The sequence below is a fragment of the Equus caballus genome, chromosome 22 (genome assembly GCF_041296265.1).
Source record: "Equus caballus isolate H_3958 breed thoroughbred chromosome 22, TB-T2T, whole genome shotgun sequence".
In the NCBI taxonomy this organism is placed as follows: Eukaryota; Metazoa; Chordata; class Mammalia; order Perissodactyla; family Equidae; genus Equus; species Equus caballus.
The window spans coordinates 1,490,362-1,511,193 of NC_091705.1; the positions used below are offsets into that span (position 1 = coordinate 1,490,362).

Below are 20,832 nucleotides of genomic sequence, written 5' to 3' on the forward strand. Positions count from 1 at the left end.
CCCAGCTGTTTTGGCGCTGGTCTCTAGGACTGGAGTCACCAGTGCACTCTTGCCTGGGGTGGCCAGCCTGCAGGAGCTTCTGGGGCTCCTGGTGCACTGGCTCCTGGCTCCCTCAATGATGCGAGCTGGGCTTTGGGTCTGGAAAGGAAGGAACTTCTTTTCCGGAGACAAGACTCAGGCTGAAGGCCAAGTGCTGAGGTCCAAGATGTTAATTAGGGAAGAGGACAGAGCTTTTCTCAAGTCTGACCCTTACTTCCATTCTGTGAGGGCTTGTTTGGAGGCCAGCTGCAGGCGGGCTGTGTTGGAGTCGGAGAGAAAGACTCAGGATTGGGGTTCGACCTGGACATGCCTAGGGAGACGAACCCTGGGGCAGGTGGTCCTGAGGGTGAAGGTCCTGAGTGTGAGTGATGAAGGAAAAGGCCATGCACTCCCTCTCCCCATTCTCCTCCATCCCAATTATCAGAAAGGCTCAATGTAACTACCAAGAGCCGGCTTTTAACTCTTCTCTTGCTAATTTCCCTTTTGAACAGGGTCAGCCTCAGAGCCTTTAGTTTATTCTTAAAGTAAATTTACATTAAAAAAATAAGCCAACCCCTGCCACCCCTAAATGTTACATAAATAACAAGAGAGTTAGTGGATGGCAAAAATCATGAAGTTTGGGAAGCTGTGCAATGGAAGATGGGCTGTTCTGATGCTGAGGGTTATGTGAGGAGCTGATTAAGAGCAAGACCCTTGGAGCCAGGCCTGGGATCAAATCCTGCCCTGACCCTTTCAGCTGAATAGTCTTGAGAAGTCACTTAACTTTTCTGTGCTTCAGTCTCCTCATCTGGAAAATGGGGGTGGCATGGTGATAATAGCTCATAGCCCCCTGGCTGTTGTGAGGGTTAAATGGGTGTTGAAGGATTCAGAGCAGGCCTGGGCACAGCACATTTGCTGAATCGCTGTTACTGTCATCCTTCCACAGGAGGGAAATGTGAATAGGAGTAGGGAGGCAGGAGGACAGCATTCTGGATAGTAACACGTTGGGGCTGGGGAAGGAACCAGCTCCCTTGACGCTGAGGAGGTAGGACACGGCGGGCCTGAAAGTGGCTGTGGCTGGCCTGAGGAGGAGGCTCCCTGTGCTCACATTGGGCAGCAAGTGTGGCTGGAGAAGGTGAGGCAGCTGGTAGAGATGGCAGGGTGACACAGTCGGTGACAGCCTGGTGGCATGCGCAGAGCATGTGGGTGGGCCTGCCTTCTTGCAGCCTCTCGGAACCACAGGCTAGGGGCCAGGTGGCTGGCCCTGCAAGCTGGTAACAGCCCCCTCCTGGAGGATGCGTCCTTCTTAGGTCCACCCCAACCCCAAGGCGAGGACTCCTCATCAGCACCTGCTGCGGGGCATGGAGCGGGTGGGCTGTGCAGGCAAGGGCTTCACGCAAGGCATTCAAATACACTCGTGAGTCTCTCTGCTGAGGTATCCAGTGACATGGATACCTGCGACTTACATGAATGTAAACTGGCATTTTCATTCTCCCTCCTGAGAAGCAGCACTGAGGTGCCAAACTTGTACTAAGGAATCACTGATTTTCACTAATTTTCTTTTTCTGCCCTTTTCTGCAATAATTATAGCTCCTGTTTGTAGGGTGCCTTTATATGCACCTGAGACTCCATATTTGGTCCTTGTCTTAAGTCTGTTCCAGCCGCTATAATCAAACACCACAGACTGGGTGCCTCATCCATAACAGATTCTTACTTCCCACGGTTGTGGAGGCTGGAAGTCCAAGATTGGGGTGCCAGCACGGTTGCATTCTGGTGAGGCCCTCCTCCCGGGTCAGAGCCAGTGCCTTCTCACTATGTCCTCACATGTGAAAGGGGCGAGAGGGCTCTGTGGGGTCCCTTTTAAAAGGGCACTAATCCATCTAAGGACCTCCCAAAGGCCCAGCTCCTAATGCTGTCATCCTTAGGGGTTAGGATTTCCACACATGAGTTTGGAGGGGACACAAATGTTCAGACCATATCAGTCCTCACAACTACCTTGGTAGTAGCTCCTATCATCAGGCTGTTCTATAGACGAGGTAATCAAGGCTCTAGGTGTGGGGACCTGGGGTGGGAGCCCCATCCCTCTGATCAAGGAGAGACTCTCCTGAGAGAATTCCTCCAAATCCAGTGCCATCCACAGAGGATAGCAGCATCTCAAGGAGAATATATTTCTGTAGGAAACTTAGAAAATATGCAGCTTTTGTGATCCCAAGTTCATGGGTTGACCTGGTGCCCTCAGTGGCAGTTCACCTTCTCTCCTGCGAAGCCTGACGTGCCTGTGCCCTCCTTGGCAAACAGAGCTTTGGGAGTTTTTTGGTTGTGTGTGCCTACTACTTTATATTCCACCGCAGCTTCTTTTTGCTAAAGATCATGGTCACGAAATCAAATAATGACGTGTGAGGAATTTCATACTTGGCTTATGCGCCCACTCAGCTGATTCCCTGGGCTTCTGTTCTCTCAGTGGCAACAAGTACCAGAGCGAGTAAATCTCATCACCATTAAATCGGATCTGGTGGGTGCAGTAACATGTGGGTCAGAGAAGGCTGCCTGAGGGCAGGAGTTTGTCCCTAGGCCTGGTTCTGAGACAGGATTCATGAGCCATCCATGTGCCCTGCCCAGCCCTCCACACTCTCCCTGTGGGAGAAAGAGTCCCTCCTGTTATGTTCTGCTTTCCTAAAGCTGATCCTTTCTTCTCTCACTACCTCCGACTTCCAGAAATGGTTTGCTGAAGAGACTATCAAATTCTAGAGACAGTGTACTGAGGACAGATGGGTGTCCCTTCACATTCTGCATCTGGACCATGGAGTGGACCCTCCTGTCAGCACCGAGGCTTGGAGGGGAGCAGTCACTCTGAAATGCTTTGTATCTGTCACTGGCCTTCCATTCACATATCAACACGATTACCTGGCTCTACTTCCCTTATTGGCAGAAGAAAATGAATAGAAAAGTAGCCAGGGGTTGGTTTATCAGTGGGGATGGTCCTTTCCATTTGCCTCTCAAAGGGTCAGGACATTTTCCTGCCAGTGTGATGCTGAGGTGACGGCAGCTTCGCTCTCTCTCTCTCTCTCGAGGAAGATGGAAGGCATCTGCAGAGTGGACACCTTGTGCCTGCCAGGGCTCTTCTCGTTTCACTTCCCTACTGTTCCCATTCATTCAACAGATATTTATGGAGCACCTTCTCTGAGCTGGGCTCTGCACCAGGCACTGGGAGGAAGGCAGTAAAGCCCCCAATTCCTGCCCAAGTAGAGCTTGTGGTCAGTGGGGCAGATGGCCAGTGAAGAAGGTCAGTCTGTCAGCTAGTGTTTATTTAATGAACACTAAGAGCTAGAGTTACTGTAGGAAGTGAGCAAATCACACACTCCCGATTTGTTTATTTCTTAAATACAACAACACACACACGTGGCTTATCTTATTTCCCCGGGCTGTCACTGGGAAACAGCTAGGAGAGAAAGAGACTTTCAAATAGTAACTGTGAAAAACAGCTCTGATTGGAAGATAGATAAATAAATAAATATGAATGTATTTCTTCCTCTTTTTTCTTCTGAACTCTGTTTCCAGCTATGTCCGGTTTTGGACTGAGCTGGGCCAGGGGGCCTCTATACCATCTGAGTCTGGGCAGGTGTCATGTTGGTTACAAATACTTGTGGTCAGATTATGTCTTTAGCATTGGATAAATGTTATTCCCAATTATGTTTAATAAGAGCTGGCTAGAGAAGGTCTCCTTCTTTCCGCCAAGGCCAGTCAGCATTTTACTGGTGTTAAGAAGCATGAATACAAGGCCAAATTTATATATTTGTGCACATTATTTGCATATGTCTACACTGAAAGGTTGGCCCTGAGGAGTCTATATTGCAAACTTAGATATCTTGCTCAGTGCCTGAACAGATGTTATATTTCTCTTTGCACTTGAAAACATAACTTTAACTCATCTTAGTGAGATCATTTCTCAGAAAGCTGCACGTCACTGTCCCTTGGAAAGATCCCACAGGCAAGGAGGAAGCCAGTGTTTCCTGTAGCGACAGCCCAAAGCACTGGTCACTGAATAGCTGCATTATCTTTTTGATACAGAAACAGCAGCATTTTAGTTTGTGGAAGTCTTTGAGAAGTCACCAAAGAACATGCTTTCGAACAGTTTTTGAGTACTTGGAATAACATTTATTTTTCAATGATTTGAAGACCTAGGTTTGCTAACTATTTTTTCCATTGGTAGAAGTCTGGAGGCAATTGCTAATGAAAAGCGAAAGTTTAAAATGAAAAATCCAAGTTTAACAAATAATGGGTTAGCTGGAAAGACGAGGAGAAACTGAGATAGACTTAAATAGGGACAAATGGAAAGGCTGCTTTAAAAAAATAATTCCCTGATCATAATATGGGAAAGCCCTGGTTAAAGAGCAGCTGTTCTGTGTTTTGGGGGATGAAGGTGGGGTTGGTGACCTCATGTTGAATTTGAGCCACCTGTATCAGGTATTAAAAAATTAACGTCCTCTTAATCTACAGGGTTAAATATAGAGTTGAAGTCAAGAGTCTGGGTGTGCCCATATTCTGCTTTGCACAGACACCATGGGAATGTGGGGACCATTTGGTAACCTGCAGGTGTCTAGAGTGGGGCCCCCGAGGGCTGGACCAGAACCTGGGAGTGGAAAGGGCTTGTGGGGCAGTGGGGGGAGGGGGCGGGTACCGAGGAATTTGAAGAGCTGTTGTCAAATGACAAATGAGATTTATACTGGGCAGCTTTAAAGGGCAGAGCTAGGATCAAGGGGTGGAATTTGAACAGCTACAAATCTTGGTCCAATGTTAGGAAGACTGTTTCTCTACTAAAGTGACAAAGACAAGGCAGCCCTGTGAGGTGGTGGCCTCCAGCAATGTGATGTTTAAGCAGAGGCTGGACTGCTGTGTGCAGCATTCTGGCAGACAGTGTAGCCTCCTGCCCTGTCTGACCTTCAGGGAGCCCTTCGACCTTGAGGTTTATGGCCTTGGCAGAGTGCAGAGGAAGCGGAGTGAGCTCAGAGATTTACCCGGATCAAATTCTTTATCAGAAATTTCTCCCATGGATGCAGCAGCAAGAGTGTGGGCCCCACCAGACACCCAGTTCCAGCTCGGGTGTACATGTCGAGGCCCCTCAGTCCTCCAGGGAACAACACATGGACTACCTTTGCTTGGTCTCCAGACCCTTCCCCAGGGCTGTAGGTACACTACCCAGCTCTGACATTCCGGTGACTTCTGATTGTGTAAGCAGAACTCACTCCTTTCCCTTTTGCTGCCTTGTTACCCTTCCTCATAGCCACCCTTTCCAGAAAGCTGCGCCTTCACTCCCTCGCATGTGCCTTCATCTCCCCAGTCCGAGCTGTGCTCCTGGAGGACACTCCCTCTCATTTCCTTTGTCTATGCCCACTCACCCCATGGTGCCTAAAACGGAATTTTTAACATCTTAGGAATTCACCAAAGTGAATTTTAGAAAATGATTCCAAATAAAGACATCTGATGGGAAACATAATACCTACTGAATGTTTGGGAGAGTCCTCGGTGGGTGACGCTTCTCATCAATACTTAGGACAGTTACCCAAGGTGACGGCGCCTTCTGTTTCTCAGGTGATCTCATGGCAGCTGAGACGGGTAAGCTTCCACGCCTACGCGGCTACTACACAAAGCCAACCAGGCCTCTGTCTGGACAGTTCACGTTTGTTTTCACTCCAAACTGCTGCCTTTGGCCTGCAGAATAAGGGCTGAATTTCACCACCAGTGATGGGACACACACACAAGCCTCTGTCTCCTACAGCGCTGCCCGGACGCACAGGTCCTTAGCGCTGAGAAATGGCGCCCACACTGGACCCGAGTTACTCTTCCGCATTATTGACCACAGCTGCCTCCTCAGCGGTCAGAGGCCATTCCAGCCGCCTCCTCAGCAGTAGGGGGAGTGTTTCTGGACCCAGGACTCTGCGGAGTTTGGTGCTGAGGGCTGTCGAGGGGGGCTGCTCTTCCTTTCATCATAAACTTAGGCGAGGGGTGGGTGGGGTGCCACTGAATAGCGCCTTTGTCCTGCTTCTGAAAGCTTTAAGGAGAAAAGGAGAACGCAGCAGCAGAGGCGCGCTGGAGCCAGCCTGGCAGGAGTCCCGGCGGCCGGCGCGCAGGCTGCACTGGCTCTCGGCTGGTCTCCACGCACGGTGGCTCTGGGCAGTGACGACGCCCGCCGAGGCCCCTGCCTGCGAGGCCGCGGCCTGCGGCGGCCCGTTCATTCCCTTCCGCGGCGGCTTCCGGGCGGCCTCTCGTCGAGCTCTGCCTCCGGGGAGCCCTCCCGGCCGGGCCTTCGCCCTCGCACCCCGGGAAAGGAGCCGACGGGCGGCGGGCGTCCCGGGGCCGGGGCCGGGGCTGGAGCGCGTGGAGGGCGGGCGCGGCCTTGGTTTCCCCTATTCTGTCCTTCCTTGCTACTTCTTTTTACTAAATAATAAATTTAAATCAAACTGTAGAGCAAAAATGGGAAAACGGTTATTAGCCGGGTCCACGTTCGTCAGAGCCGGGGCGAGCGTGGCTCCCGGCCGCTTCCCCGCTTCCGGCCACGCGGCAGCGGCCGCCGCGGACTTCCGGCTTTCGGGAGGGGCCTGTCGTGGGCTCTGGTTGGGCCGGGTTGGGTCCCGTGCCAACCTCTAAGCCAATCAGCTTGCTCAGGGAGCTGTGGGTTCTCACCGCTGGCGGAACCTCGCGACGTCCCGGGGAGGAGTAAGGGGTGGCGGGGGCGTGGGAGGCGCAGGCCGGGGTGTCTGCTGGGCCTGCCAGGCCCGGGTTCTCCGAGCGCCCAGCACGGAGAAAGGCGGGGTGTTCTCGCTCCCGACAGCCTTGCCCCGGCGCTGCACGGGGAGGCCATCCTGCGCCGCCCCCTGTGCCGACCCGCTGTGGCTTTGCAGCGTTGGGTCTGTCGCCTGAGTCCGGGGCCCTGCCTGGCAGGAGCTGGCTTGGTGCCACTGCAGGTGCTGATTCAGAAAATTGGGGCCTTACCTCCCCCACTAAATATCTTACTTCTGAGGTCTTTCGGAGGCGAATGTATTCAGAAGTCTCAGGATATGACCATCTAGGCTGTGGGCGCTGTGGTCTCTGGGAAGCCCTGCTCTAGATGATGCAAGGACCACCATTTTACCTCAGCAGCGTGGAGGGAATCTCTCAGTACCAGTCTACAAAGTTTAAAACACTGTTTCTGGAAAAGAACTTCCTATGCAATGAGTATTTGATTGCCCGCAACCCTCCAGGCAGTGGTTAGGTGTACAGAACTTGCAGTTTGCAGAATGGTTCTGCCCCCAGTTAGTCTGCGTTTTGGCCCTCCCCCATCTCTGATAGCCTTCTCTTCTCTGTGCCGCAGGGAACTGCTGGAGACCACATGCCGCCTGGCCAACACACTGAAGAGGCATGGGGTCTGTCGAGGGGACCGTGTGGCCATTTATATGCCTGTGTCTCCAGTGGCTGTGGCCGCAATGCTGGCCTGTGCCAGGATCGGAGCCGTCCACACGGTTGTCTTTGCTGGCTTCAGTGCGGAGTCCTTGGCTGGGAGAATCAATGATGGTGAGCTTGTGGGCAGGGTGAGGGAGGGAGGAACCCAGAATCCCCTGCTCTGTGTTCCTTGGGGTGTGGCCATCAGGGAGTGAGAGTGGAGACAGACATTAATGAAAGTCACACAGACAAATGACAGACACTACCAGGGACCGGCACATGGCTGAATGAGCATATGTTCTGTGAGCTGAGATCTGAGTGTATGTGTGGGATTTGACCAGATGAAGAAGGGAGGGAAGATTCTATGGAGGGAACAGCATAGGTGCCCGCTGAGCGGTGGGAGGAGCACAGTGAGTGTGAGGGCCTGCAGGAGGCTGGTATGGCTGCAGGGGAGGAGGGAAGAAACATGTAGGGTGAGGTGGGCCTGGGGATGTACAGGGAAGGTTGCATGGGTCAACAGCTGGAAGGCTTCCCTCGTGAAGGATGATAGGGACCATCTCTGGAGGCCTGGAGTCAGGTGTGGGGGCCTGTGATGTATTTAAGACTTTCTGTCCATAGGTGGGTCAGCGTCTCCTGGACAGTGTGCAGAACGATATCCTTCCTTTTTCAGGTGTCAGAGGGCCCAGTGTTTCAGTGGTGCCCCATGTCCATGCAGTCTGAACCCTGCTCCAGTGAGATTCTAAGAAGAGTCCCTGAGCTGGCTCCCCAAGGAGGGTGCCAAGGGGGCCACTGAGAGTTCTTTGTGTCTCATAGAAGACTTGCCTTTTGGTAGTGAACAGAGCTACAGGGTGGAGTTCTCAGACCCCTGCTGACCATGGGATTTTAGACAAGGCTGGGAAACCTTTTCCACTCCTTCGCCGTGTTTCTCCCTCCACTTTCAAGGGTTGGTGTTGCCATTCCTCTTTCTCTTTCTCTCTGTCAACTCTGTAGCACCTACTATGTGCCAGGCACTGTTCTAAGCACTTTGCAAAGGTCATCTCATTTAACTAACTTAGTCCTCGTAAGTGTTGTATGAGATAGTGTTCTCAATATCCCCCCCCCACTTTATTACCATTGTAACCATTTTTAAGTGTATACTTCAGTGGCATTAAATACATTCACAATGTTGTGCAACCATCATCACTGTATATTCCAGAACTTTTTCATTACACTAAACAGACATCTCATACCCATTAAGCAGGTGTTCCCCATTTCCCCCTCCACCTAGCCTCTGGCAACCACTAACCTGCTTTCTGTCTCTATGGTTTACCTATTCTGGGTGTTTCATATGAATGAACTCATACAATATGTGGCCTTTTGTGTTCAGCTTCTTTTACTAAGCATAGTGCTTTCAAGGGTCAGTCATGTTATAGCATATATCAGTACTTCTTTTCTTTTTATAGCTCAATAATATTTCACTGTGTGGATATACCACATTTTGTTTATCCATTCATCTGTTGATGGACATTTGACTTGTTTCCATTTTTTGGCTCGTGTGAATAGAACTGCTATGAATGTTCGTGTGGAAGAACACCTGCTTTCAATGTGTTGGGTGTGTACCTAGGAGAGGAATTGTTGGCATATATGGTAATTCTGTGTTTAACTTCCTGAGGAATTGCAAAACTGTTTTCCAAAGGAGCTCCTCTGTTTTACATTCCCACGAGCAATGTATGAGGGTTCCAGTTTCTCTGAATCCTCATCAACATTTGTTTTCTTTAAAAAAAAAAGAAGAAAACTATAGCCATCCTAGTGGGTATGAATCTCATTGTGGTTTTGATATGCATTTTCATAATGACTAATGTCATTGAGCATCTTTTCATGTGCTTATTGTCCATTTGCATGTCTTCTTTGGAGAAATGTCTACTCAAGCTCTTTGCCCAATTTTTAATTGGTTGTTTGTCTTTTTGTTGTTGAGTTGTAAGTTCTCTATATATTCTGGCTGCTAGACATTTATCAGGTATATGATTTACGATTATTCTCTCCCATTCTATAGGTTGTCTTTTCATTCTCTTGATAGTGTCCTTTGATGCACAAAAGTTTTTAATTGTGATGAAGTGCAATTGATTGATTTTTTTCTTTTGCTGCTTGTGCTTTTGGTGTATTCTTTAAGAATCCGTTGCCAAACCCAACGTCATAAAGATTTGCCTCTATGTTTTCTTCTAAGAGTTTTACAGTTTTAGCTTGCACGTTTAGGTCCTTGATCCACGAGTTAATTTTTGTATGTAGTGTAAGGTAAGGGTCCATCTTCATTCTTTGGCCTGTGGATATCCAGTGGTATCAGCACCATTTGTTGAAAAGACTATTCTTTCCCCCGTTGAATGGTCTTGGCACCCTTGTGCAAAATAATTTGACTATATATACGAGGGCTTATTTCTGAGTTCTCTATTCTGTTATACTGATGTATACATCTGTCCTTGTGCCAGTACCAAACTGTTTTGACACTTTAGCTTTCTAGTAAGTTTTGAGATCAGGAACTGTGAGTCTTCCAACTTTGTTCTCCTTTTTTGAGATTGTTTTGGTTATTCTGGGTCTCTTGCATTTCCATATGAATTTTAGGATCAACTTTTCCATTTCTGCGAAAAAGGCCGTTGGGATTTTGATAGGGATTATATTGAATCTGTAAAACAATTTGGAGAGTATTGCCATATTGACAATATTAACTCTTCCAATCTATGAACACAGATGTCTTTTCATTTATTTATCTCTGCTTTAATTGTTTTCAGCAATGTTTTGTAGTTTGCAGTGTACAAGTCTTGCACCTCCTTGGTAAAATTTGTTCCTAAGTATTTTACTCTTTGTGAAGCTTTTGTAAATGGAATTGTTTTCTTAGTTTTTTGGTGGATTGTTTGTTGCTAGTATATAGAAATACAACTGACTTTTGTGTGTGGATCTTGTATCCTGCAAATTTGTAGAATTTGATAATTAGCTTTAGTAGTTTTTGTGGATTCCTTAGGATTTTCTACATATAGGATCATATGTGCATAGAGATAACTTCTTCCTTTCTAATTTGGATGCCTTTTCATCCTTTCTTTCCTTTCTTTTCGCTTAATTTCTCTGGTTAGAATTTCCTTCACAATGTTGAATACCAGCAGTGAAAGTGGGCATCCCTGTCTTGTTCCTGATCTTAGTGGGGGAACTTTCAGTCTTTCACTATTGAGTATGATGTTGTCTCTGGGTTTTCATAGATGATCTTTATCAGAGGAAGTTCCCTTCTCTTCCTAGTTTATTAAGTGGTTTTATCATGAAAGGGTGTTGGGTTTTGTTAAATGCCTTTTCTGCATCAGTTGAGATGTGGTTTTTGTCTATCATTTTATTAATGTGGTGTATTATATTAGTTGATTTCTGTATGTTGAACCATCTTTGCATTCGGGGAATAAATCCCCCTTGGTCATGATGTATAATCCTGTTAATATGCTGCTGGATACAGTTTGTTAGCATTTTCTTGAGGATTTTTGCATCAGTGTTCATAAGGGATATTGGTCTGTAGTTTTCTTGTGATGTGTTTGTCTGGCTTTGGTATCAGAGTAATGCTGGCTTCATAGAATGAGTTAGAAAGTGTTTCCTCCTCTGAAATTTTTGGGAAGAGTTTGAGAAGGGTTGATGTTAATTTCTCTTTAAATGTTGGGTAGAACTCACCAGTGAAGCCGTCTGATCCTGGACTTTTCTTCATTGGGAGGTTATACTCATTTTTTAAAGATAAGGAATCTGAGACACAGAGATGTTAAGTGACTTGCCCCATGCCACACTGTTAGTGACAGGCAGGATTTGAATGCAGGCATCCTGCCACCAGAGTTCATGGCTTTTATAGCATTACACTGGGCTGCCCCGTCCTCTCTTCCTGATGTGGCCACAGTGACCAAGTGTTTCTGTGAAGATCCTTTGAAACAAGCAACAGCAGTTGACTCTGGGGAATTTAGCATATGGGGATTTAGGAGCTGGATGCTGAGGTAGCTCCAAGTACTACAAACCTCAGAATCATAAACAACCAGGCCATCAGAGGGCAGGGGCCAGGTCAGCTCTGAGGGCCTCAGTTGGGGCACTCCTGTAACTTTTCTGTAGAACTTTGCCATTAAGAGGGCTCTTCCCCAACACCCTTCAGCCTCCATGTCCACCTGTTCAGGTGGCAGGTTCCTGGGGGCAAGACTGTGTTGGAACAGGGTCTGTGTCCTCTTCGCTCATTGAGGGGGTGGTTTGGTTGTCTACTGCTGTGTAACAAACTACTCCAAAATTTAGTGCTTAAAACAGTAATAAATGTATAATAATAAATAAAATATAACATATAAATATAATAAAATATAGTTATATAAATAATATAAAACTAATGAATTTTGCTGTTATATTTCATGATTCTCTGGGGTAGGAATCAGATGGGCAGAGTGGGAATGGCTTTTTTCCATTCCATGATGTCTAGGATATCAGCTGGGTTGGGTTGAATGATTGGAGGCTGGCCAGGCATCTCTTTCTCTTCATGTGGCCTCTCCACATGGCTAACTTGGGCTTCCTCACAGGATGGCAACCTCTGAGTCAGACTTGTTATGTGGTGGCTCATGGCTCCAACAGGAAGGAAGTGGAAATTGCTGGTTGTGTTAAAGGCCAGGCACAGAATACACATGGCATCATTTTCACTATACTGTATTGGTTAAACCAGCCAGCGGCCATTCCAGATTCAAGGGGAGGGGATCTAGACCCTATTTCTCCATGAGACCCCGTCAAAGAATTTGCACCTATCTTTAATCTGCCACTGGGGTGAGATTCTGAACAAGGCCACCAGGGGCTCACCAGGAGCCGGGCAGCCACCTCAGTTAGTATGTACTATTCTAGAGTTCCAATACCCTAGCATGGCCTCCAGGCTCTGACCACTTCTCTTCCCTTTATTTTCCCTCTTACTTTAGGCTGTGTGAGGAGTAGAGAGAGAGGGAGGTATGGTGGATATGGTGGGGGTCGGTCAGGAGAATGGCTCTGAGAGGCAGTGTAGGGACAGAATATGGCCCCCACGAATGTCCATGCTCTAATCCCCCAGAACCTGTGAATACGTTACCTTATAGCAAACAGGCTTTGCAGATGTGATGGACCTTAAAATGGGGAGATTATCTAAGTGGACCCAATCTAATCACATAAGCCTTTGAAAGTAGAGAACATCTCTGGCTGGAGGCAGAAGACATGTGGCAGGAGGGGAGGTCAGAGAGATTCAAAGCGTGAGAAGGACTTGACCTGCCACTGCTGGCTTTGAAGATACAGGAGATCATGAACCAGGGGACGTAGGTGGCTCTAGAGGCTGAGAATGGCCCCTGGCTGACAGTCAGCAAGGAAATGGGGACCTCAGTCCTACAGTCACATGGAACTGAGTTTTACCCACACTCTGAATAGCCTGGCAGCAGATTTTCCCCGAGGGCCTCCAGAGGAGACCCCAGGCCCTGACATCTTGACTTTGGCATTGAGACTTTGAGGAAAGAACCCTGCTGAGCTCACTTGGACTACAGAACTGTGAGCTAAAAATGAGTGTTCTGAGCCACTGAGTTTGTGGTGATTGGCTATGGGAATAGTAGAAGACTAATACAGATGCCAATACCTGCTCAAAAACCAGGGAGGTAAAATGGAATCCTCTCAGCCAAAGCATCAGGCTGATCCTGCCTGTGCCCTGATGCTGTGCACTTGCCCTGTAGCATCGCCCAGCCTCAGGGAACCACAGGCTGAGATGCGCTCCCCAAGCACCTCTCGGGCCAGGCGTGTGCACAGGTTCCTGCCCTTGAGAACTGCTCCAGTGGGAAGGTCTCAGACAAATGAGCACAAGGAATGAGGCATGTGCCATGGGAGGCCGCAGAGGAACTACAACCCACACCACATGATTCCAGCACCTGGGATGGGCTGGGGCTGCTGTTTTCTCCTGAGGGTTCCTGAGCTTTCTCAGTCATTTATCTGCTTGAGAAGAGTAACTTCTCCCTGCTGAATCATCTCCCTTCCTCCCTCACAGGGAACTTACCTGGACCAAACCCATCTCCAGGGCTGTTGGCCCAGAGCGTCTCAGACAGTGTCTGCCTACCTGACTTTGTTTCCTCAGGGCGACAGATTGCCAAGTCCCGAAGAGCAGTGTGTGCAATTGGGGGTCCCTGGTGTGCAGAGCTAGATAACACTTCTCTTGGTGTCCCAGGAAGTCTGGAGTATCTCTCTGACCCCTGATGACCCTCCTGAGTCATCCAGCTGCAAAGGCCTGTGCTAGAGAATTCTCAGGTCACATTAGACAATCCTCAAAGCCACGTCATCTCTAGGGCTCTGGGGAAGAAGAAAGGGTGTATGTATGTTGCTAGAAAGCACTTTCAAATTCAAAGGTTGAGGGCAATTGGTGCCTCGGTTAGGGCTTCCCCAGAGGCAGATGTTGAGTTGAGAGTTCAAGTGGAGGCAGTTCATTTGGGAGGTGGTCCCGGGAAGCGCCGTGGGCCTTAGGGAGTGAGGCTGGATGAGGAATCAAAGCAGACCAGCTTCCACAGTGGGTGCCTGGGGCTTAGTCCCACAGGGAGAAGCTGCAAGATGATGGAACCACATGCATCAGGATGACCCCCTAAGGGGTGAGGTCATTGGTTGAGGGCTGCTGTGGTTGGGGTAATCCCCCAGCACTTCTGCCTGTGGCTCCAGAAGAAGCCCTTGGTGCAGTGATTAAAGGTCTGAGGGATGTGTGTAGGGTCCTGCCAGTCGGTACCACAACTGAATATTTGTTTCAGGATCTTCCTTAGAGACCAGTTGTATTGATAACCCACAGCAGCCTTGATCTCTCCAGGTCATCCGAGGTTGGGGCATGGTGTGGAGGGTCATTCTTTTGTCTGTGGTCCTGTGGCTCAGTTTGTGTCTATACCTGATTCCCTGCTCTTGGCCTCGCCATAGGTTAGCGGTGGAAGCTCAGGTCTCCGGGCATTGCCCTGGGCCTGGCTGAGCCTAACTGGGTCGTTGAAGAGCAGGTGTGGAGCCTGGAGGGCCTTCCCCTGAAGGTGAGGGTGGGGCCTGGCAGCTCCTGCATCCCCCAGGGCTGTGGTCCCTGTTCTCTGGGCAGTGAAGGTTCTTGGCCCTGGACAGGGCGAGGACCACACAGGGCCTCTTGAGGCTTGGTCTCTGGCTGCCCAGCTGTCTTGGTCTCTACATCTTGGTGTTGCTCTGCCACCAGGGTGGCTGTGGCTGGGGGCAGTGTGATGGCATCTCACCTGGGAAAGTGCCCAGGGCAGGTGGGAGGGAATGGGTAGAAGTATGGAAGAGTTGAGCTTCAAAGTAACTTGCCTCCAGTCACTTCCCGCTCTTCCTCAGAGCTGGGAAAAGGGCTGGTGTGTGTGCACTGAGCACAGAGATTGCATAGCAGGCAGACCCCTCACTGTTTTGTCGACTCTTTGACCCAGGATTGGACTTTGTTGATCACACTCTTAGGCCTGGATGTGTGCCTGTTAGTCTGGGCTGTGAGGGTCACAATGGGGAGGAAACCTACCAGAAATGTCTGTGTTTGTTTCTGTTAGCCAAGTGTAAGGTGGTTATCACCTTCAACCAAGGACTCCGGGGAGGACGAGTGGTGGAGCTGAAGAAGATAGTGGACGAAGCTGTGAAGCAGTGCCCAACTGTCCAGTGCATCCTGGTGGCTCACAGGACGGAAAACAAGGTCCACATGGGGGATCTGGACATCCCCCTCGAGCAGGTGGGTTTACCTGACTTTGTACAGTTTGAGGAGGAGAGGTTATTATTGGGTTAACTGGGTCTGAGTCTTGTCAGATTTTGGTTCTCAATCTGGATCTCCCAGAGGTGCTCAGGGTTCCCCTGTGGTATTTGATGGGTTTATATCCTGGTTGGGAAGATGGAACTCAAAGACCACAAATATACTGAAACACTTAATGTAACAGAAATGATTAGATCCATCCTTTCATTTTGTGTCTTTTTCACATCTGGAATTGACCTAGGGCAGGCCAGAGAAGGTGAACTCTGAATCTGGTCTGCCGAGTCCTACAGCAGCTGAGGGAGAGCTGTTCTCAGGGAGGCTGAATGGAGGGGAGAGGCTAACTGCCCTGGATGGGGCTCTTTGTGTCTTCCCCTCACAGGAAATGGCCAAGGAGGACCCTGTGTGTGCCCCAGAGAGCATGGGCAGTGAGGACATGCTCTTCATGCTGTACACCTCTGGGAGCACCGGGATGCCCAAAGGACTCGTCCACACCCAGGCGGGCTACCTGCTGTATGCCGCCCTGACGCACAGGGTACGGGCCTCTGTGGAGGCTGGGGGGTGACGACACGTGGGGCCATGCCTCACTGGCAGGGCTCTGGGCAGGGGGCAAGTGGGGCTGGATTTAGGGCTATAACACAGTGCCCATGGGGGCTACTCTTCTCCTGTAGCGTGTTCATGAGCAGGGCTACTGTGAGTTGTGGCACTAGTGCAGTGGACTGGGTGGGCAGAGGGGCCATATTTCTGTCTACTTTGGAAGAGTCTGACTCCCAACCCTGAGTCTCAATGCTGGCCTTTAGCCCCCTCGCGCCTGTGCCTCTGCCGTCTGTCTGCTCGAAGGCCTGCAGGAACCAAGCCCTCACCTGGTCTGACATGCTCACTGGCAGGGCCACGTTCTGATGCTTGGGGGCCCGGGTGCTTTGGCCTTCCTGGGCCCCTTCCTCCATTAAAAAATGTCAAAAATTATATTTTACAACTGTGTTGGTATAAAGGTGAATATATTACTATTATATGTTAAAAGGCTTTCTTCCTCTTAAAGATCTTTTTTTTTTCTGATTTTAAAACAAAGTAAAACATTTTCTTGGGCCCCTAAAAGTATTGTGGCCTACAGGTCCTGCTCACTGGGGCCACATTTTAAAGTAAAATTAAAAAAATTTTGGGGCCTGCCCCGTGGCTGAGTGGTTAAGTTTGTGCACTCCACTTCGGCGGCCTGGGGTTTCACCAGTTCAGATCCTGGGTGTGGACATGGCACCACTTGTCCGGCCACACTGAGGTGGCTTCTCACATGCCACAACTAGACGGACCCACAGCTAAAATATACAACTACGTACTGGGGGGATTTGGGGAGAAAAAGCAGGAGAAAAAAAAGGAAAAGGAAAAAGAAGATAGGCAACAGTTGTTAGCTCAGGTGCCAATCTTTAAAAAAATAAAATAAAAGTAAAATTAAAAAAACTTTTAAAAGATCTACTTTTACAAGGAAGCTCAAATTTAGTACACGGAAATTGTATTATAGTGGACCACACTTTAGGGATTATAAAGCAAGTGATATGGCGCATTTTTTATTCCAATAAATGCATTTAAAAATCAGAACTCATTTAAATGTGATTGGGGGGATTGCAGTTGAATGTGGCATCCTTGCTCCCCTTGGGGAGTAGTGGACACTTCCCACTTGGGGAGTGGCATTGCCTTTTGAGATACCATCTGTGGACCATGCCGTCTTTGATGCAGAAGGCAAAACTAGCTCCAGCTGGTACAGCAGTAAAGGGAACTGACTGGCCAGGTGATAGGAAGGCCCAGGCCCATCCAAGCGGGGCTCAGACGCTGTCTTGGGTGGTGGTATCTTCCCTGCCTTGGCCCCCTTCCTCTGTGCCAACCAGGATCCCCACCAGGTTTGATTCCCCTGTTTGGCTGCCCCAGGGGCTGGAAGGAGCCTTGACAATCCCAGCAAAATCACTGGCCTGGTTAGGGTACAGGGCCCCATTCCGGCCCAGTCAGAGGCTGAGGGTGGGGGTGGAGTGTGTGGATTGGCCACTGGGTGGAATGGGAGGCGAACCTCTTGGAATGCGTGTGGATGAGGAGCAGGTGCTGGGAGGTGGAAACAGCAGGCATGCACGCTGCACCGGTCCTACTGGTGGCCACTCATGCCCAGCACTAAGGAAGTTGAAAGTGAGGCAGGAAGACAAACGTGGTACAGAACCAGGCTGAGCAGAACACAAATCTATATTAAAACGGTTGTCCTCTGGCCACTGGGTAACCTTGAGTATGTCACAGAGCTTTTCTAGATCTCACTGTTCTCATCTGGAAAACCCCACCCTCCCTCAGTTCTTGGTGGGGAAGTTACAAAGATTGATACATCTTGTAAGTAAAATGCTTTGGAAAACGTAATCACTGAGACGAGATATGAAGAAAGTCACAGAATGGATCAAATTGTTTCCGTCAACTTATGATAAAATTAACATTATGGAATCTGTAAATGTGCTGAGATTCTTAATTTTTTTGTGTTTTCAGAGTGTTTTGAGGACACTGTTTATATGAGCAAAAGAAGTGGGCATCTAGGATGGGGACCATCTTTTGAGTTTCTCTTCAATACATTGAGGTTTTTTTAAGCATTAGGAATAGAAACTTTCAGTTTTCTGTAGATGAGAGTATGTGCGTGTGCACACGTCTCTGTGTACACGTGTGTGTGCACATATACAGAGGGTATTAGGGATGTTGGCTTCTTCAGGGACGATGGCGTGTGAGCAGATTTTGGAGGTGGGCAGTGGGGTTAGGGCGCCAGCTGCCTGCTGGGCCCTTTGGAGAGTGGCTGGCCCCAGGCTCCTGCTCTCCATCCAAGAACTGCAGGAAGAGACATCTCCAGCCCCGGGAAGACTTGGCATTTCTGTTCCTGCGTGCCGTGGGGCTTTGGGATGTGGGCATCCTGCCTCACCAGTGTAGAGAAAGTGCAGTCTTCCTTGAAAGAACCCTCTTTACCCCTTGGGGACGTGGCCATCTAGAGACCACCACTGTGCTGTCTGGGAACTCCTGGAGAATCTCAGCGCTCGTGTACAGCAGCAGAAGTTTGGGGCCACTCACCCAAAGAATTAAAAAAAAATCCTTTTATTGCAAAATAGAACACAGATACAGAAAACCACCCAAATCAAATTTGTGCTTAATGAATTATTATAAGGAAAACCCTACTTCACTTGGGAAATGGAATGTTGCCAGCCTCACAGAAGCCCCTCCATGGCCCCTCCGACCACAGGCCCGCCCCCACATCCTGGCTTTTAGAGCGACACTGCCCTGTGTTTTCCTTTTCCTAATTGTCACCCAAATGTACATCCTTGGATACTGTAGCTTACTCTTGTCCACTGACATTTTTGGAATATGTTAAAAGGGGATCTTTTAAGCCTTTTTTAACCTGTAGGCTTCCCCCCATCCCCTCCATTTCCTTAAACTTTGCCTGGCTGTCTGCCCCTCTGTCCTCTGTGTTTCCTGCAATGGGGCAGCTGGATCCAGAGACGGAGTCAGGTTCAGGTTGGACCCTTTGGGAAGAATGCAGGAATGTCCCTCCTCTTAGGCTCTTAGAAGCTGGTGAGGTTTGAGGCATTTCTTGGTCTTTCTGGCTTTTATTTTTTGTAGTTTTTAAGAGATTTTTTAAAACTATGTCATAATGCAGACAGGTGCTCATATTTTAAACATACGACTAGATGAAGTTTCACCTGTGGGTATGCTTGTGGCCACCACCCCTATCAGGACATGGGGCATTTCCAGCTCCCAAAGGCCCTGGCCTGCCCCTCACAGGCAGTCCCCCAGCAGGCCAGCACTAGCGAGGCCTCCTGGACAGATCGGCTTTGTCTGGTTGGGGCGCATACCATATCCACTCTAGACTGCGAGAGTCAGCTGTTGTTGTGTGTAGCAGTAGCTCTGTCTTTTTACTGCCGAGGCTGCAGGAAGCCACCACTGTGCACTTACTCATCCCACTCTCAGTGGCCGCTGAACGACTGTGTCTCGCAATTAGAGCTCACTTTTAGTGACATGTGGGAACGTGGGGCAACAGGCTCCTGATGGCCTCTCCTCCTGTTTCTGCAGCTTGTGTTTGATTACCGGCCAGGCGACATCTTTGGCTGTGTGGCTGACATCGGTTGGATCACAGGACACAGCTACGTAGTGTACGGGCCCCTCTGCAATGGAGCGACCAGCGTCCTTTTTGAGAGCACCCCGGTTTACCCTGATGCTGGTGAGGACTGGGGACCCAAACAGGGTCCCCAGAAGGGAGCTTGAGAAAGGAGGAGAGGTTCATAGGAGGGTAGAGTGGAGGCCTGTGCTCTGGCCTGGCTGTGGTTCTCGTGGTCCCATGGCATAGCTGCTTGGTCTTTCACCCTGTCGGGTGGGCTGAAGCCAGGTGTGCAATAGAAGGGGGTCTAATTTGGTGCTGGAAGCAGTCTCAGGACCACCCACTCCAGCGTTCCTATCCCTCTGATATAGCTGCCTGCCTTGGGCCCTCTCCTTAGCACTGTCTCTCTCACTTCCATGGCCATTTGACCAGATCCAGCCCTTCTGGATCTGCCAGCCTCCCCAGGTCTCCACAGATGGAGGGGGCTTTCCCTGCCATCTGTGCTTTCAGGGCCATTCTGTCAGAGCACGTTGTATGTGGCCTGGAGCCACCTCCATGAACTGAGATCATTTCGAGGGCATGGCCATGTCTTGCTCACCTTGGCATCTTCCTCTCACACAGCACAGTGTCCCCAAGTATTTGTTTTAATGTAGCTAAATGGTGGTGGCTCTGCCAGAAGGCTCTTGCCCATACTTGCCACAGTGCTGCCAATTATGTCCATGGAGCTTGTCACCTCTCCTTGCTGCTCTCCAGCCTCCCAATAGGACTGGTTGCACTCTAGGCAGAATGTTCGGGGGCATAGCTAGGCAGTAAGAGTCATGTCTTAGGTGTGATCTTAGACACGTTACTTCAGCCACGCTAAGCTCAGCTTCCCGTGTGTAGAGGGGTGGTGGTGAGTTGTGGGGGTTTATGGGAAATCAGGTGTGTGCTGGGCAGTTGCCCTGCTCCCTGGGGTCATGCAGTGGTGGCCACTGCTGCACCAGTCACCACTTTAGAGACCATTTAAGTGTGACTAAATGAAAGTTCTATGTTAATGCCACATGAGTTATTTTTAAGATCACGGCACTAGCCCTTTGAACTGATTTCCTGCTATATCATGTGGGATACACCACGTGGCTGCAGCCGTCCGGAGCCAGGTAAAGGCTGGTTCCAAGTGGGCCAGCCACAGGTCGGGGTGTGCTGGGAGGTGACTGCCCTGCAGAGTCCTGTCCCAGAACACCCCCCTCCCCTTTCAGTGGTGGAAGTTGAACCCCAGTTCGTGAACACATGCAGTTTTTTGCATGTATTCAGCACACAGCATCTGCTGACTGCTCTCTAAAAAGGTTTAAAATAGATAATGTCTGTTGGGCTCTCAGACCGATAGGGAATTTGGGCCTTTTTGTAGGTCGGTATTGGGAGACAGTACAGAGGTTAAAAATCAATCAGTTCTACGGCGCCCCGACGGCGGTGCGGCTGCTGCTGAAGTACGGCGATGCCTGGGTGCGGAAGTACGACCGCTCCTCCCTGCGGACCCTGGGGTCAGGTGAGCGGCCTGTCCCGCTGCGCGAGAGGGTGTCGTGCCGTGTCAGAGCAATGCAGG

The 20,832-nt window shown here is 49.6% G+C and overlaps 1 protein-coding gene across 1 annotated transcript in view; it reads left to right on the top strand.

Moving 5' to 3' along the window:
* ACSS1 (acyl-CoA synthetase short chain family member 1) overlaps positions 1 to 20,832 on the top strand; it is a 53,853-nt gene that overhangs the window by 19,490 nt on the left and 13,531 nt on the right. The window contains exons 3-7 of the mRNA XM_005604714.4: positions 7,367 to 7,566; positions 14,967 to 15,142; positions 15,540 to 15,692; positions 19,229 to 19,376; positions 20,638 to 20,775. Coding sequence (XP_005604771.2) covers positions 7,367 to 7,566; positions 14,967 to 15,142; positions 15,540 to 15,692; positions 19,229 to 19,376; positions 20,638 to 20,775 — 815 coding nt within the window. The remainder of the gene's footprint in view (positions 1 to 7,366; positions 7,567 to 14,966; positions 15,143 to 15,539; positions 15,693 to 19,228; positions 19,377 to 20,637; positions 20,776 to 20,832) is intronic.